Consider the following 19,854-nt stretch of genomic DNA (forward strand, 5'->3'; position numbering starts at 1 on the left):
TGGTATTCTGTGAAGCATATGAGGTTTGATGTGGGAGTGGCATATATCAATCTGTTGATTTCATTGGTTAAGCAATAAAGAAACTGCTAGGCCCATTTGATAGGCCCACCCTTAGGTGGGTGGAGTAAACAGAGCGGAAGGCTGGGAGAAAGAAGCTGAGTCAGAGAGTCGCCATGATTCTTCTACCCCAGGCAGATGCAGGTTAAGATCATTCCTGGTAAGCCAGCTCGTGGGCTACAGCAGATTATTAGAAATGGGCTAGTCCAGGTGCGAGAGCTAGCCTAGAAGAGGCTAGATAGAAATGGGCCAAGCGGTGTTTAAAAGAATACAGTTTCCGTGTAATTATTTCGGGTAAAGCTAGCCATGGTGGCGGGACACAGCCCGCCGCTTCGTATCACAACAGAGGTTTTTCTGATACATCCATTTATGTGATACTGGGGCTTAGCTTACTTCATATCATACCCTTAAAAATGGTTTGATACCAGAGTCAAGAATGAGGCACTTTTAGAAATGATACAGTCATTACAGACTAATAATGAACAGCTAGCTGACAGGATTTATACTACTGAAAATCTAAAGTTGGCTGAAAAAAAATTAATGTCGTTGAAAAGGGTACCAGCAATTTGACAAAATTCAATCCATGTCAATGGGTTATGAAACTTTACAAAAGAGTGCTGAAAAATTATCTGAAATAATTAATACTATTAAAATTGACAATCAAAACCTGTTAAAGACTATAAGTTAGCAGATAGAGTATCTCTCCAGAAAGGCAATCTGCATGCCATCCAAATAATAATCAAGAATGAGAAGTTATCATTAATGAAAAAATTTCATACCTTGGGATCATATGTATAGAATGAGGACCAGAAGTTATTTGAGTGGATTAAATCATTAGAAATAGTCACAGGTCAAGAGATTCAGACTTTACAAAAGATAGTGGTAAAAAGATTTGAATCGATTAAGGAAATTATCAGAACTAATGAGCAGGGAGAGAAGGTACAAGGAAAGGATTTAGCAATGCCAGTACATGTCAGAGTCAGAAAAGACTTACCAACAGTTTTAGCTACTTACCAATAATCACCTCTGATAAACCATCAAGTACTAAATACCCAGAAGAATTCAAAGAATATGAATGGAAACCTATATGTATGAACGATGTAAAAGAAATTAAACAAGCAGTAGTATCTTATGGCTTGCATTCACCATTTGTTAGGGAGATGGTAAAGACATGGGCTTCAAACAATATGGCTAAACCACTTGACAGAATTCACTTAGTCTCAGCAGTCCTTGAAGATGAGCCATAATTACAATGGAAGTGATACTAGCAAGAGGAGGTTAAAATATTAGAACAACGGGGAAGAGTCAAAGGATTTTAGGCTTACCAAGATCAAATTCTTGGTGAGGGCTTTTATGCTGATCCACAGGATCAAGCTCTTTATGATCAACACACCTTGTCCCTCTGCTATACAGTATCCTTAAATGCTTACGACAGGATTCAAGAATCAGGAGGAAAAAAACTGAATCAAATATAAGGGTTAAACAAGGCCAAAGAGAACACATCAGTGATGTTTTACAAAGATTAACTAAGGCTGTACAAATAGAAGTAACAGACTCAAAAGATAGATAAGTACTTATTGAATCTCTGGCTTTTGAAAATGTCAACATAGAATACAAAAAGATACTTGGGCCTTTACAGGTTAGATCAGCACCAATGAATGAATGGATCCTGCATACAATGAACATTGAGACATTTGACTATAGCAATGAAGCTTGTGTAGGAAAAGCAATTTCCAAAGGTATGAAGAGACACCAAAATGCCAAATGTTTTTTAATTATGGTAACAGGACACTGAGAAGGAATTGTAGACAAGGTATTCCTAGAAATAATGTCTCCTCTGGGAATAACAAAATTACAAAGTCTCAACCTTCTAAATTATGTCGAAGATATGGCAAAGATTGACATTGAACCAATGAGCGTAGATCAACAGAAGACAAGGCAATCTGTTATCATAGGAAAACTTCTTATGGGGGGGCCTCTTGCAGGTCAAAAGTGGTTCAGTCATTCCCAGTCACTGTGGAAGACTTGCCTCATCAGGAAAATTTAAAAATCCAGGTCCTGCTGTAAAAAAACATGCTGTTCTGGATGATGGAATAAACATAGAGAATGAATAAAAAATTCTAGTAGACAATAGGAAACTTATATTTTGGCAGACTTCTATAAATCAACAAAGACCAAAGCTGACAGAGAGACTAAAAAGTATTACAATTAAAGGATTACTGGACATGAGTGCGGATGTAACTATCATTTCTCCAGAATCTTGGCATCCGAACTGGCCTCTTGAAGAGGCAGATGTTCAATTCCTAGGAATTGGAACCCTATCTCAAGTGAAACAAAGCATGAGATAGGTTGAATGCATGTGACAGAAGGACAGAGAGGAAGGCTGTGGCCATATGTGGCTAATATCACAGTGAATTTATGGGGTCATGAATTGCTGCAGCAATGGAATACCCAAATTAAGATTCCTACAGTCCTTCTCATGTTTCTGGGAAGGATATTATAAGGTACTATAAAAAATGGTAACCAGTTAATCCAGGCTGTACAAGAACACAAAACTACTAACAAACCTTCAGAGGTACTAATGGCCCTACCTTTAAAATGGTTGACTGAGAAACCAATATGGACCAAGCAATGGTGTTTAACAGAAGAGAATCTACAGGCTTTAAAACATCTGGTACAGGAGTAACTAGATGCTCACCATATTGAAGAATTAATTAGCCCTTGGAATTTTCCTACATTTGTTGTCAAAAAACAAATCTGGGAAATGGAGAATGGTGACAAAATTGAGAGATGTAAATAAGGTGAGTCAACCTATGGTCGCTCTACAATCTGTAATTCTTTTGGCTTCCCTATTACCTAACTGGTGGGCTCTTATAGTTAAAGATTGTTTCTTTACTATACCTTTACAAGAAAAGGACAGAGAAAATTCTGCCTTCACAGTGCCTACTTATAATAATTCTCATCCGACTAAAAGATATCAATAGACCATTCTGCCAAAGGGAACGCTCAATAGCCCCACCCTGTGCCAATATTTTATAAGTCAGTCATTGGAAATAATACATAAACAATTTCCTCAATCTATAATTTAGCATTAAATGAATGACATTTTGCTATCTGAATCAAATGTAGATACTTTAGAAAGAATGTTTGAAGTAGACAAAGTTTTGCCTAAATGGGATTACAAATTGCTCATGAAAAAATACAAAGAGGAGAGTCTATCAATATCTAGGTTACAAAAAAAAAAGAAAGAAAGAAAATTAAAACACAGAAAGCACAAATTAGGAGAGACCGATTGTGGACTATAATGACTTTCAAAGATTGTTAGGAGACATGTTCAATCTACAACCCGCTGTTAGGATAACACCTGATCTAATAATTCATTTAAACAAAACCTTAGATGGTGACAAAGACTTAAATAGTCACAAGGAATTAACAGCTGAAGCTGAAAAAGAATTAACAGAAGGAACATGTGGATTTGGCTGATCCAAAGCTTAACTGCATTCTAGTCATACTGCCCTCCAGAATTTCCCCTACAAAAATTTTAATGCAGAAGGAAAATATTATCTTAGAATGGACAATAAACCATATCACATAAACTGAATAAAAAGTTAAAATCTTATATGGAAAGGTCTCCGAATTAATTATAAAAGGACTTTGTCAAATAGCAAGGATAGATCCAGCAGATAGTATAGTGCTCTTACTAGTGATGAATAAAAAAATTATGAGGAGACAATGAACCCTGGGGCAAAGAGTTTGTGCTAATTGTTTAGGAGAGATTAACAGCAATTATTACAAAAGCGATGGAATTAACCAAATCAAGAGAGCTACTTGGATCCTTCCCCGCATTGTATGTGATACACCAATAGCTGAGGCCCATATGCTCTATACAGATGCAAATAAATCAGGAAAGGCAGGTTATAAATCAGAAGATTTAAGTAAGGTGGAACAAAGCCCATATAATTGTGTCCAAAAGTAAGAATTATGTACTATTTTCATGGTACTAAGGGATTTTAAAGAACCTCTGAATATAGTTACTGATTCACAATATGCAGGGTTGTTTTGCATATTAAAACTATTGAATTTATACCAGATGAGACAGAATTGACTTCAGTATATATTCAGGTTAAGGATATAATTGTGAATAAGAATTGTTCCATATACATACATACATTCGATACCATAAGGGTCTGGCAGGTCCTCTAGCACAAGATAATACAGAAATTAATCAATTATTGATTGGAAATGTGCTGACGGTCTCAGAATTTCATAAAAACATCATGTCAATAGCAAAGGTTTAAAGAAAGAGTTTTCTATTACACGGTAACAGCTACAAGGGGATTATAAGGAGATGTCCTACTTGCTCTTTCTATATCATAACCAAATACTGCTACCTGCAGGGAGTAACCCAAAGGGTACTCAAATGAATTAAATCTAGCAGATGGATAATTCCACTAGAAATTTGGGAAAATAAAATATGCATACCACACCATTGATACCTATTCAAATTTTCAATGGGCAACTGCTTTGAGCTCAGAAAAGGATGATTCTGTAATCACATATTTATCAGAAGTTAAGGCCTTCATGGGTATACCTGCACAAAAGACAGATGATGGTCCAACATATGTCTCTAAAAAAAGAAAACAGGTTTTTCTTTGCTTCTTATAATATAAAGCATATTATAGGTATACCAAACAATCCTATAGGCTAGGCAGTTTTAGAAAGATCAAATAAAACTATAAAGGATATGTTAAACAAACAGAAAAGGATGGAAAATACCCCCAGAAATAGATTGTATAATGCTTTATTAACCTTAAATTGTCTTAATGCTAATGAGAAAGAAACAACATCAGCAGAGACATTGGATAATAAAAAAAAAACTTCTGAATTAAATCATTGCTAGTGTATTTCAAAGATGTGTTGACCAGTAGATATGTTACGTTGGGGAAGGGGTTTTGCTTTGGTTTCCACAGGAGAAGAAAAGCCGTGGCTACCATCAAAATTAATCAATATTCAGTTTGGAAAAGACAAACCTCTTGAGAAAGAGAAATAACAGCTCATCCACAGAGGTGACAATCATACAGGTGGTAAGGAAACCACTTAAGGTTTGGGGTAGGGTTCTGTACTTGTCTTTGCAGGAAAATACCCATCTTTAAAAAACTGAGAGACCTTGGATATCTGGAAACCTAAATAAGAAAAGGTAACTATCCAGAAAGGATCACCAAGCAAAGAGAAATCTGACTTAGGCAGACATATCATCTGCAGGGTAAAATTTATTTAACATCTATCAGTCAGTCAGTCTGTCTGTCTGTCTAGCTATCTATCTATACACACATACACACACACTTAAAAATCAAAGCTGGCTTTAGAGTTGGACAATGGCTATCCTTCTCTAAACCCAAGCATGTTGTTAAAAGAAAATTCAGAGTTTCTGTCTTATATCAGGAGCCATATGGTATGGGACAGAAAGAAGAAAGAATTTAGGAAAAATTTTACTTTTCCCCATAAATATTTTTGTCTCAATCATATCTTTTGTTGAATATATGTCTATATGAATAATGTTTAAGTTTTCCACAGTAAACAATGAATTTCCTGCAGTAATCTTTGAACTTTCCAGAAAGAAGATGGGGCGCCACAACAATTCCACCTGGTTAATATGATATCATAATGGTGATAGCACTACTTCAAAATCAGTTTTGGGTAACAGTTGCACAAGATGATTCCAACTTGGTTAGCTGAAATGGTACACCTTCTTACAACATTCTGGTCAGAACTTCTAATAAGAACTTCAGAAAACTCTACCAACTACTCAGAGACTATTTGCGATTATAATACATAATAATCTTGAAACTGAACCATCGTTTTAATTTTTATAGGATCCTACAGAAAGAACATCACTCGCATGAAAGCTGGAATTCTAGAAAACAACATCCCCTCTCCCAACAAAGTTTGTCCTCGGAGTTACAAACATCAATTAGGGGTTGAGTATAACTAGTATACAGTTAAGGGTTGGGGTGTAAATTATGTAGGCTCAGGGATCTCTTTTAAAAGGGGAGAGGGGATTGGAAAAGATAATAAGTCGATCAGTGTGAGCTTACTCACACTAACAATAGAGTAATAGTCGATCAATGTGAGCTATTATTTATAGACAATTTACATTGGTAAAGATTCTTGTATATTGATACAAATTCAAATTATATTTGTTATATTGAATATGTTCCTATTTCTGTTTACAATATTTGTACAACTATGCATAGTTATTTTGTCATATTGTATGCATGCAAGTTTACTGATACAATTTAAAAATATATTTATTTATCATATTGCACTATACATTTCTACCTCTGATCAAGATACTTACATTGTTTACATTTTGAGGTCACTGATCTCATTTGCTGCACATTTGTTTAAAAATTGTCTAATATTCTAATATGAAGCCTTAATCTTTAAGCTATATAGGTATTAAGGATTATAGGTCAATAGTCATCCATGTTTGTCATTGTTAGACTAATCAGGTTCTTTAGATACATAGAGACTGTATTTCACATAGATAAGTAATCTTCAACCACTTCAAAGAGCTGTAGAATATGGTATTTAAATAACTTAGGGTTCTGTTGAAGTGAGACATGATCGCTCCTGGCAACACCAATCTATTCCCGAGAGAATGATGATCAAGGTCCACTTGGAGCTTCTTTTCTTCTTGTCAAAATATGAACTTTGGGCAAAGAATTGTCCCTGTCTTGACCACTGACAAAATGCACAATGTCCAGACTAGACAAGCATGATACAAGAAAAAAAGACTGCCTGCCAATCCTTGCCAACACAGGATAAGATGGTCTTGAAAATTTTCCTACTTCTGAAAATGGTCTGTCAGTAACTCTAAGCCAAAGTTGATTGGCCCAATGTTGCAAATGAGACTTTGGGTGATTGCCCAGGTTGTCTCTGTCACTTATCACACATTTTGGAAGTTGCCTGTTTGCACTTCCTATTTATTCAAGTAATATTACTTCCCTTCTCAGGTCTTCCATGGGTTGAAGACTAGATAGTAGCTACTTTCCTCTCATCACTTAGTCAAGCCATTTCTAATAAAAGACTTAGATTCCTTAGGATAGGACAAGTAGTGAAACATTTAACATGTTTCTTGCTTAATATTGTTTATGTTGGTTGTAATTCCAATTTTTATACTTAACATTTGTTCTTATTGTATATAGTTTTGTATTAGGAGTAGAATGCTCTTATTTAGACAAAACTGTAAGGTACTGTGGGAACTCCTTCAGCCAATAGCCTTTAAGATACTGGCATAGGCCATATGTACTATATAAACAGATGTAGAAACATGTGGCAGCCTCTTTGTTTCTGGATTTGGTTCCTGTTCTTTGCTCTCCACTTCTGTATAAGACTGTTGATCTGTGAGTTTACCCCTAAATAAAGAACACTTTATTATACTCAATTATGAGCTAGTGTGGGACTACTTTATTGTAATCGTCTGAGATCCATCTCAAATACTTGCACTACTAAACAGGAAGCAGAATATAAACATGAGAAAAATAAAGCAAAACTTCAATGGTCAGTATTTGAGGGAATTTGGCAGTTTTAAATGTTTAGATCAAGAAAAACTGAAGTTTAATGAACTAAATCTCCAACTTTGGAGGCTAGAAATAGGGAGCACCTTAACCATCAATCTAACTTCCAATGTTAAGAATCAGATCAGTGGTAGTCTTGGGTCCAGAAAGTAATGTGAGGACTGGCTGATGAAAAAAACAAGCACAAAAAAAACCTTGTGGGATATTGAAAATATTCGTTTTATCTTGATTATGGTACCTGGCACAAGGGTTTATCCTTTTGTCAATACTTACTTAACTGGAAAACACTATTCCATAAATATCCCGTTGTCTTTCAAGATTTCCTCCCAAAACAATACTGAACAATAGCTACAGTCTCTGTGTAGCCTGAATATCCAAACTACAAATTATTTCTAAATGAAAAATGGAAAGAAAGCTCAGGATAAAGCCACTGATCTACGATGCCTAGTATTTGTCCAACATGCCACGGGCACCTGCCTCAAGCCTTGTGGTAAACAGGAAGGGCCCCAGAAAAGAGAAAGTAGAGGTAGCAATTGCCATAGGGACAAAGTACACTATCAGAGAATGGCTAATATACCCCATGTCAGAAAATAATTGGAAAGAGATACTTGACAAGCACCCATTCTGAAGATTAAATTATAAACTCAAAGTACCACAAGAAAAAAGAGAAACAGCTACAACAAAAAAGACAAAGATGTCAAAAAACATCTAGCTCCTGAAAAGATGAGCATCTAAGGACTTTGGAATTGAACAAGAAGTCCTAGAACCAAGACCTACGTATATGGTGGGTTTTTTTCTATAAACAGACATTTACAATAAAGTTTAATCTGTAAATTAGGTGCAGTAAGGCTAATTAGAATTAAAACAATATACTTTAACAAGAGTATAATGAGGTTCTTCTCAGTCCTCAAAATAACCAGGACTCACCCTTTGTATGATGACATGAATAGAAAATAAAATGCCTACATAAGGAGATGAAGCAAAGTGAGTGACACAGGCATTGTGACAGTCGAACCTAAACTACCTGAACACATGCACTGACTCATTTGATAATTGTGGTGGCCACCAACTGACCAAGCAGTGGGCAGCATGTTAATTCTGGACACACTGAACAAGGAATGATTCACCTGCTGAACGTGATAACAACGTGTTTGTCGTGCCATTCAAAATGACATATTTAAACATATGGATTATTTCCAGAATTTTACACTTAATATTTTCATAACATTCCTAAGTGTCACTGCCTGACACTACAGAAATAAAATTGGAAATAAAAGAATAGTAATAATATTCTAATGTATAAAGTTCAAGAATAAACAAAAATGATCTGTAGTACAGTGGCAAGCCTAAGAATAGGACCTGGCAGAAGCGTGGGACGGAGCTAAATGACCTGAAGAGGACAGGAAGGTGATAGCGGACATGCTTAGTGCCTGGGTCTAGACTACTACTACGCAGGCTTTTCCAATCCACTGAAAAAAAGCACACAAGATTTGTGTCTGATATTTGTAAATTATAGTCAGTTTTTAAATTATTTATAAAGTACATGGTTATACTGCCTGCATTTATGTCTGTACACTATAAAAAATGCCTGGTGCCAGGGAGGCCAGAAGAGGCCACTGGATTCACTGAAACTGGACTCACAGAAGGTTATGAATTGCCATGTGGGTGTTAGGAATCAAACCAGGGCTATTTCTTTCAATATTTATAAACAACATTCGTACCTGTTTATTTATAATTATTCTTTAACATCTTTTTCCCCTAAAACTTTATTTCTACACATCAGATCAAGTTTTAACTACTGATTTTCTTTACCTGAAGCGTGTTGCTCCATTCTCTTTTATTTTATTGTTATGAATAGAAGATGTATGAGCTTGAAGCGAGAGAAGTTTATTTCCAGGCAGAGTAATTTGTTTTATGATGGAAGCTGTAAAAACAAAACAAGAAAGAAAACAGAATTAAAACAAACAAAAAAAAAAGCAATCATGTCACATTAGGAAAATTCAGGACAGCTTTTAATACATATAGAATAATCAAAGATTATCTTAAGCTACCACAGAATTATATTTAAATTATAAAAGGACAGTGAATGAAACCCCTGAATAAGAAATCATCTTATAAAGACCTCTAGATTATGTTTTCATGTAGTCTCAAATTGTCTTTAGAGTTAGAATCATTATAAAAACATCATACATAAAAAGTGACAGAAAAATATTGATATTCATTGTGATATTATTAATACACATTTACTACTAGAATGGTTAATCTAATAATACAATACCATAAGCAGTTGTTTGTTTTAAAACAATATATACCCCTAAAGAGTGCTTCTGTAAATGTAATAACTATCTTTCAGTTTTCCCTTGATACAACAGGTGCAAGTCCTGTCATATTCCAGATTCACTGTAATGAAGCTGGATTGCCAGCACTACATGGAGGAAACTTACTAGTAGGCACTATAGTATTCGCTAGCATCTTCGGTCCACATTTCTGAGTGGTCAATGGTGATGAATGGGAAATGGCGGTCAGTTGATCTGCATTGCCTCCTGAAGGCTGTTGAACTACCTGAAACAATAAGAGTTCATTATAGCCACTCAAAAAAGCACGTTTTAGCCATGAACAAGAGTTTCCAGTTTTTATCTATCTAACACAATAAGAAAGCCTACTTAAAATTCATCTTCAGGATGGCCTCTGAGACATGGGGATCCTCCTGCCTCAGTTTCCTGAATGCTACCTGGGATTTGGGTGTCTATCACCATACCCAGTTTAATTTGTATGAGGCAAAATTATCTCGTTCAAAAATGAAAAACATTATCACATATTAAAATCATTTTCTACAGCAGAATTCAAATTTAAGAAATAAATCATATAGATAATACTTTTCTTAATTTACCATGGAAAATTTCAAACACATGCAAAATATAGAGAACAAAAATGAAACCATTTACACCACTAGCCAGATTAAATAATGATTAATTCTTACATAATCACATGTTACCCACTTCCCAATTTTAAAGCAAATAAAGAAATTTTTGTTTGTTTGTTCGTATTTTCCAGACATGTTTTCTCTGTGCCGTTTTGGCTGTCCTGGAGCTTGTGCTATAGACCAGGCTGGCTTCAAACTCACAGAGATCCACTTGCCTCTGCTTCCCAAGTGCTGAGATTAAAGGCGTGCGCTACCACCACCTTGCTTAAGAAATATCTTTTTTATCCATAATATTCCAAAGTATATCTATAAAAGACAAGAATGTTTATGTACTATTTTTTTAAAAGTATCATCCTAAACCTTTCAGAAAGTACAATTCTCTCAAATAATAGTTACAGAAATACAGTAATGATTGGGGATAAAGAGAAACTAAAGTACTAACAAGATTATTATTTTCAGCTTCAGAGAAAAGACAGAAAAGCAGAATGTCATATTTTCACTTCAAAGAAGAAAAAGTCATCATGTATTTGGGCCAGGTACTGATAGTGATATAATTAGAAGTTCTTATATTTATATAAAGTGTGATGGTCTGCCCAAGAGAAATGATTCTAAGTAAAAATTTATAAAAACAATTTATTCTATACTGTGATTATCTGTAATAAAAATGTACAAATCAAGTGTGTACAACTAAAAAAAAAAACGTAGCAAGCAAAGCACTGGAAGTACGTATCTTTAATCTCAGTACTCAGGAGGCAGGGGGATCTGTATGAGTTCCTAGTTTACACAGCAAGTTCCAGGCTAGCCAGGGATACATAATATGACCTGTCTCAAAAAAGAAAAAAAAAGTAACAAGAAACACACAGCATTCCATAGATTATAGACATAGAAATAATTCAATTGCTATCACTGTTTGTTAGAAGAGGTCTCTTAGCAATGGAAATGTAAGTTGGAATAATTCATTTGCCATCATTATTTGATAAAAGTTGTGTTATATGTTTGAGAGAGTCTTAAAACTAAGTAGCTTAGGTGGGCTTCTACCTCACCCTCCTGAGTAACTAGGATCACAGACCTGAACCACAAAGTCAGGCTAGAAAAGAACTCTTTTAAAAAAATAATATATATTTCAATCAAGATATAAACTGAGATCTGAGATCATGCATATTCTGAATTACTAGGATTTGGGCTTAATGAAGTAATACATTTTTATGTATTCAGACTAACAATCAGAAAAGAATCTCTCTTTCGACCTAGAATCTTTACTGTCTCTTTTACAGCCCCCTCAGCCTTACCATGGCCTGTGCTGGTCTGCAATCCTGAGGATAGTCCTGACCCTGCCTAGCTGTGCCAATCAATGCCCTGGTGTCCTGTGCCCTGCCCATGATGAAGGTGACAGCCTTCAGCAGCAACAGCATCATTGTGGCCTGGATCCTATGTGGTTCAGAGCACCATCCAGATGCAGTGCAAGGTGTTATGACTCACTACTGGTACTGCCGCAGGAGTGTCATCACCCTCTTCATTGTACTACTTGGCCTGCTGATATACTTTGCTGAAGCTCTACTGACCAGAGAACCTTATGGCCCTGAGCTGAGCCATCAAGAAATGATGCCTAGGAGTTTTGGGTTGTTTTGTCTGTGTGTTTGTAGTATGTGTGTTTCTTCACCCTCAACAAAAGCCTTTCTTTCTTTTTTCTAAAAAATATTTATTTATTTACTATGTATGTCTGTCTACATGTATGCCTTCAGGCCAGAAGAGGGCACCAGACCTCATTCCAGATGGTTGTGAGCCACCATGTGGTTGCTGGGAAATGAACTCAGGACTTTTAGAAGAGCAGGCAATGCTCTTAACCACTGAGCCATCTCTCCAGCCCAACAAAAGCCTTTCTTAAACTGCTGATTCTATTTGTTCTTGCTTATGGTGAGTTTTCTCTACTGCTACCTGCTTCACTGGAGAATGTTCCTGCACTTCAAATCCTTACCAGCCAAAGGAAATAAACCAGATCAAAACTCACATAGTTGTTTCTATACAAAACAGCTAAGGATAAAATAAAAGGTTAGTATTTACTTTGAGTGTGTAACTACTATAGGAAAAATGATGGAGAGCCGGTAAAATTAGCCTTTACAAGAACTGAATTCTTACAAAAATTCCCAGACTACCAAGAAGGCTCACATTTCAAATATTTGAGTACAAAATAAAAAGCTTACAACTAAAAGAAACTGAGAAATTTTAGTTCATACAACCCCTGTATAACATTAAACCCTGAATATAACATACAACAGTTAACAAGAAAAAAAGGGTAACGTGAAGAAAAGAGAGCATGCACCACTCTTTAAAGTGATGGTGGGTAAAATGTATTTCATAAAATATGAATTGAAATCATGTAATGGTAGTTTGGAAGAATTCTTACAACTTGTGTGGAGATCTTATGCAAAAGCCTAAAGATATAAAACTCTCCAGAATTATTCTAATGAAAGGTAAATAGTAAGAAAATCTTAAGCTCATGATCAATATTAAAAGAATTATCATGGTATGAATATAGATATAGTTATTGGTTGGCTGACTGTGAAACAAAGAGTAGTAAGATTTGGCTATTCTGGCAAAGAGAAGCTGAAGGAGATAAAGCTTTGGTTAGCAGTATTGGATGTCTCACCAATGGCTACATTTACATATCAGGAGACCAAAAATATATCTTCTGATGTCAAAGATGCTACTTATATTAATTTTATTAAAGAATAGTGATATTGGCATGAGGCTCATCTCAGAAAGGGCCTACTATAAACAGATGATGTCTTCCTTAAAGTCAGACTGGAAAATAGATTAGCAGGTCTGACAGCCAGCCTCTGCAGATTAGGGGAGAAAGGAAGCAGGGCTGTGCTGGAAAGCAGTAGCAATAAAGCATGATGGAGAAAAGGGCTGAACGGAGTGCCAGGGTCCAGAACATAAACTAGTACTTTTGCAAATGTAGCAGTGACCAAAGAGCCAACCAAGAGTTCAGAGCACATGCCCAACCTAGAACCCAGTATAGTACTAGGAATACAAGTATACGGTCTTCTTCAACTACTCTGCTTTGGTGTTCCATGGTGCAATTTACAAACTTGTGATTGGACTTGCAAGAAATCTTACTCTTTCAAAGTCAAGTCTTCTCAAACCATTGTTCCAGAACCCATTAGGTAATTAGGCTCTATTTTCCTCTTGATGTAAGATAACTAATAAGAGACTGATTTAGTCTTTCTCAGATTTTTAATGAATGCAAGTAAGACATCGTAAAGAATAAACTTTGTCTCATACTTTGTTAAATTGTGTCTGTGTGGTTTTAATGATGCTAGAATTGTATTCACTTTAAAGTAGTGCCTGAAAAAACACATCCTGAATTAATTAACAGAGTTAGAGTTCACCAAAAAATTATTAAAGAAAGTATCCTGACATTAATCAGGGCATTCAAGAGCATATTCTTTATAATATGCATCTTCTTTATAGTGAATAGAGCTTGACCACAGATATGATCCAATGTGGAGATTTTCATTTTTAAATAACTTTCTGTGGTTAACTATAAAGAAATGTTTGCTCGCTTCTTTTTAGCTCTATTTCCTAAGCATTTTCTTCCTCACCTAAACATAGGATTATGGTTTATAATAGACCTAATGATATTTTTAAATTACTTTCAACTTTAAATTCCTTAGCATTTTTTTAAATATTAAAGGCAAAATAAGAATCACACCTAACAACACAAGCCTATGATACTAGTTACTTGGTAATATGAAGTCAGCAGGTGGGATGCAAGTTCAAGGTTAGCGTGGGCAATGCTACCCTAGGTTGGTTTTAGGTTTCTGAATTTGTGACAGAGTTTCTCTGCTGTCCTGGAACTTGCTTTGTAGACCAGGCTGGTCTCAAACTCACAGAGATCCACCTGCCACTGTTCCCGAAGTGCTGAAATTAAAGGAATGTGCCATGCCCTGCTAGAGACTTTTTGTTTTGTTTTTCGAGACCAGGTTTCTTGGTCTAACAGTCTTGGTGTCCTGGAATTCACTGAGATCCACCTGACTCTGCCTCCCAAGTGCTGGGATTGAAGGCCACAACTGTCCAGCTAAGACCCTGTTTTATAAGAAAAAGAAAAAGGGTGGTGGAAGGATGAGTTTAATGAATAGTGCTCCCAGTACCCACAAAGCTGGGATAGTGGAGCAAGCCTATAAATCCAATACTGAAGGCAGAAACAGGAGGATTCAACTGTGAAGAGAATGGAGAGACAGCTCTCCAGAGGACACAATTTAATTTCCAGCATCCACACTGGTAGGCTCACAACTGTTTGTAATTACAGCTCCCAGTTCTGACAGGTGTGATATATTCACTCAGACACTCATATGCAGAAATAAATATAAAGTGGACAGAAATCCAGAAAAAAATCTAATTTCAATCTCTGGTTTCTATACACCTGTAGATACATACACACACACACACACACACACACACACACGCACACGCACACACACAGGGGAGGGGGAGTAGAGAAGGAGAGAGAGAGGGAGGAAGGGAGGGAGGGAACGAACACTACAAAAGACTAAAGTTACAGCTCAATGATAAAACATTTGCCCAGAATGAACGAGGCCCTAGCTTCAATCTTCAGTACTAAAATAATGTCATCATAATAACCACCTATGTAATAGCTCCCAAAAACATTTAGACCTAATGTAATATTGAAGCAATAATAAAAAACAAAGAGACTTCTATCAAATATTTATCCTAAGCACTTAAATCATTACAATGTAATCCCAACACTTAGGAATCAAAGGGAAGAGGATCTGTGAGTCTCACGCATGCAGCAAGCTAGCAAAACACACACACACACATACGAAACAAAGGAAATAAATGTTAAAAACAATTTTTAAAAGTGATTAATATTGGGACAACTAATAAATTTTATATCAATGTCCCATGTGTGACAATAGGTTTGGCTATGTAAATTTAAAAACCATCCTTTTCATTAGGAGATACACAGTCACACATGTGGGCACAATCATGTATTTCCTAGATTGCAAATTTAAAATCAACTTGGAAATAAGTTAAACAAACAAACAAAAAAAAAAAGGTCAGCGATATAACCAATGGGAGAATGTTTGTGTAGAATGCTTAAGGCATTTTAGCACACTCTCTATCACTGTAAAATAAGAAGGGAAGAAAGGCGGGAGGAAGGGAGTGAAAAGAGAAGGGACAAATATACATAAAATTTTAAAGTACACAGTCACACTTCCAGATACCTCTCAGATGTTCAGTAAACACTATGAGTGAGCTTCTCTATGTAGTTATAAAGAGGAAAATTGACCAAGCAAGGCAAAAAAAAAAAACCTTAACTAGTCACATTTGAAAAGTATACGAAGTCTTGCCAGTCAGGTAGCTGAGGAAGAAATGAACTGTTACTCACTAGTTGCTTGACTTTGACCGCCTGTGGAATGCCAGGTGACTGTGGAAGGAGGGGGCCTGGCTGTGCAAGTTTCATCTGGACTGGAGGGCCAATGACAGGTTTTTCAGGTTTGGTCCCAGCAGAGGTGATCACAGGCTTTACAGAAGGAAGACAAAGAGGTGCAGCCGAAGTTTCTCCAAAAGTTACTGCTGGAAGGGCCAGTGTAACTGCTGCCCCAGACACAACTGGCTTCTCAGGCTGAAGGGAGGAGACTGCTGTCCCTGGATTTGGTACCGACGTTGTAAGTGGTTTTGAAGTCTGCAGCAACACAGTCGCAGGTGTTGTACCCCCTGTTACAGCAGCTGGGGCCACAGGATGTAGTGTCACAACCCCAGTGTTTGCTCCTCTTGGACCAGAAAGCGGATTCAGAGTCTGAACAGACAGAGTTCTGGGCACTGCTGCTCCAGAGCCAAGGACCGGGGAAACAGTACTTGTCACCACAGAAGTTGTTGCTGTCGTGGTACAGGAGGGAACAACCACCTCACCAGAGAGTTCCTGAACACAGTTCTCAATGAAGCTCTGGGAGTTAGGGAGAAGTTGTCTTAAGGCAACCACACTCTTCTAGATACAGTAGAGGAAAGAAGATAAAAGTTAACAAAATAAGCTTAAAGTAAACCAAAATTTGTATTTAACAACATATGGTTAAGTATATCAAGTATTTCATATAAAAAACTGGTACTTTTGTTTTCCTATCAGTACATGGATTTAGAGGCCAAACTGCTTTCTCAGTGAGAAAATATTACTTTAAATGTGAAAATATTACATTTCTTTTGGATATGTCAATGATCACCTTGATAAAACTCATCTCTCTATTCATCTAAGTTCATCAGTAAACTATTGATTTATTATCTGTAAGATTATTTATAGCCCAGAGGACCTAGGTCATTTCGTTAAATAGCTTTTAACATTGGATGTACATTGGTTTACATCCAACGCAAAGCCTTTACATCAAAGTAAAACTAACAGAGTAAAAGAGGATTTAATATGTTTCAACTAGAAATTTAAAAGGAAGTTCCCAGAAAAACCTAACTGGAAACAAATGCTAAAATAATGAGAGTTAAAGAGATAATTATTTCTAATCATGACAAAGATTAAGCTGAAGTGCCAAATCTATCCTTTCTATGTAGCATTTAATCCCCAACCACTCTCAGTGATGCCAGGAGATATCAAGTGGTTTTTTGTTTCATTTTGTTTTTTGTTGTTGTTGTTGTTGTTTTTTAAAAAGAAGATTCATAGGTCCTTAAAAAGCAGACACAGCTGGGCGTAGTGGCACACACCTTTAATCCCAGCGCTCTGAAGTTAGAGGCAGGAAGATATCTGAGTTCAAGGTCAGCCTGGTCAACGGAGTGAGGGACAGCCAGGACTAAGCAAAGAAACCAGTCTTAAACAAAACAAAACCGCAGGGCAGGAGGAAGAGTGGGCGGGTGGGAGGGAAAGGAAGGAAGGAAAACAAAAGCTGTGACTTTAGCTAGGATACTAGAGTTCAACACCTTAGATTCAATTACCAATACTACAAAAAGAAAAACATTCTATGGGGGGGGGGGGGAGTATATGATACAAAAGGAGGTAATTCTAGGGGTAGAAAGGTTTAAGTGAGGAGGAGAACAAAGAGAGAAGCCAGAAAGGGGAAGAGAGTTAAACTAAAACTAATTATGGGTGCAGGAGATAAAAATCCAATGCTTGGTAAGCTATCAGAACAGTATGAGTTAGAATGGAGGTACCCTGTGTGGTAGGTAGCTGTTTGCAAAAGCCATTAAATGATCTTCTCATTGCCGGCAGGGGACTACTGCTTCAAGGTGTTGATCAGAGTCCCAAGGCCCCCAAACAATATAGGCAATTGCCACTGCTGTTGATTACTCACTAGACTGTTTTTTTTTTTTTTTGGTTTTTCGAGAAGGGGTTTCTCTGTAGCTTTGGAGCCTCTCCTGGAACTAGCTCTTGTAGACCACGTTGGTCTCAAACTTACAGAGATCTGCCTGACCTTCGGAGTGCTGGGATTAAAGGCGCGTGCCACCACGGCCCGGCTAGACCTAACCTTGCTGAAGTGGACATATGCGAGGGTCACAAAACAAAAAAAAGCAAGTTGAAACTGGGCTGGAGGCTCCTCTGTACTGGTATCCCTCCATAGTCCTCAGGTGTGCCATTTAGGCTGCTCCAGGGAAGTTATCAAAAGTTTTATTCAGCTGTAGATTCTGCATGCACCAAGCCAGGCAGGATACAGTCACTAGTGCAAGTGGCAACCCCACCACTGCTTTGAGGAGATCAACTGCTTTCTGATTAGATAGATCTGAGATCTTGCTACTGCAAACCTGTTCAAAATCCTCTGGCTGAGATTATAAGCCCTAGTAATGTTATTGCTGTTCTTTTGTTAAATGAGCACTATACATCAACAAAATTGCTTCTGAAATAATGTTTGTGTACCTATATTAGTGCTGCTGTTAACTTTGAATCAGTGAAGCTTCTTTTTGCAGCAGTCAGTAGTCTATAAAGACTAATAATTGGTCAAAGTGCTAAGGATAAGGAGCTGCTGAATGGCCAGTTATAACAGATGTTTCTATCAACCCCTTCAAGTCTCAGGGATTATCACAGAAGTGGGGTAATAATGTTATAACACCAGAGGAAGGGGAGTCCATTTGGAACACAGATTCCAGGTATGATTGCCTTCACAAGATCTGCATAAAAGAGGGGAAAATGGGAAAGTAGAAAGGAAGGGAGGGTAGAGTGAAGAAGGGGTAATAAAAACCCAGTAGTAAGTGTGGGATACATCCTTTCAACTGCTTAGTAAAGGTTGTTACAGAGACCCCTAAAGCAATACAGGCTATTTCCATTTGGTAAGATCATACTGTGGAAGACACACTTGGGCCATAGAACATGGAGAAACCAAGCTGGTACTGACCAGGAAGGTACCTCACTACTGGCTAGCTTTCACCGTACTGGAAGGTACTATGTGTTCTGCTGGGGGTAAGTCATCAACAGTCTTAGCTAGAGAACCCTGTGAGTTTCAGTAGCTTGGCAAAAATAAAACTCATGGGTACAACACAGTCAAGGATATTATGGGGATAACACATGCCTGGTACTTACTGTAAACCTGGCCAGGAACCAATACTTGGGAGAGCTCATATTCTCCAGGGGTGATCCTACTACTCTTATTTTGCTAAATGAACATAGTATCAAACTGCTCTCTAGATTTTTATCTCTAAACTACAGATTAGGACAGTGCTCAGATCTCATCAGAAAAGTTTCTTTATGCACTGGGGGGCAGTAAGTACAGAAACTCAAAACTGCTCAAATATGTGAAGTACTCAATCATAAATAAAACATCTATATAAAATCTCAGAGAATAAGCAGAAAGAATAAGGATCAGGTCAAGAGGTTTGCACTGAAATAGAGTCTTCTGGACATGACAGGACTTCACTTATAAGTGCATAGCAGCTCTGGCTACCCACAAAAGACCTGACAAAGTCATAAAATGGGGAAGAGTCCACAAGACCCCACACCTAACCAGGGAATTATTGACAACTGATGGTTTCTGGGGGAGGAAAAGTCAGTTTTTCTTAGGAGTGTAGCCCCAGTACGTAGGCCTCAAAACAGACAATGTCCTATACCCATGAGCATATGGTTGGAACAAATTGAACTTGCTGGGTTTTATATAAGAAGAAAAAATGAACATAAATTTGGGAGGAATAGGAAATAGGGACTACTAAATAAACATAGTATCAAATTATGAATGAAAGGGACATGGTGAATGACCAAAATATATAGTATGCATTTATGAAATCCTCAAAACACAAAAACTATTTTAAGAAAATGATCTGCACAAAATTTGTCCTTTCAACATTCTG

The 19,854-nt window shown here is 36.9% G+C and overlaps 1 protein-coding gene across 1 annotated transcript in view; it reads right to left on the reverse strand.

Annotated features, from left to right (window-relative positions):
• Taf4b (TATA-box binding protein associated factor 4b) overlaps positions 1 to 19,854 on the reverse strand; it is a 124,116-nt gene that overhangs the window by 73,441 nt on the left and 30,821 nt on the right. Inside the window, exons 7-9 of the mRNA XM_075969263.1 lie at positions 15,974 to 16,573; positions 10,082 to 10,199; positions 9,450 to 9,561 (exon numbers count right to left, since the gene is read on the reverse strand). Of these exons, the coding sequence (XP_075825378.1) occupies positions 9,450 to 9,561; positions 10,082 to 10,199; positions 15,974 to 16,573 (830 nt within the window). The remainder of the gene's footprint in view (positions 1 to 9,449; positions 9,562 to 10,081; positions 10,200 to 15,973; positions 16,574 to 19,854) is intronic.

Source organism: Microtus pennsylvanicus, chromosome 4, assembly GCF_037038515.1.
Source record: "Microtus pennsylvanicus isolate mMicPen1 chromosome 4, mMicPen1.hap1, whole genome shotgun sequence".
Classification (NCBI taxonomy): Eukaryota; Metazoa; Chordata; class Mammalia; order Rodentia; family Cricetidae; genus Microtus; species Microtus pennsylvanicus.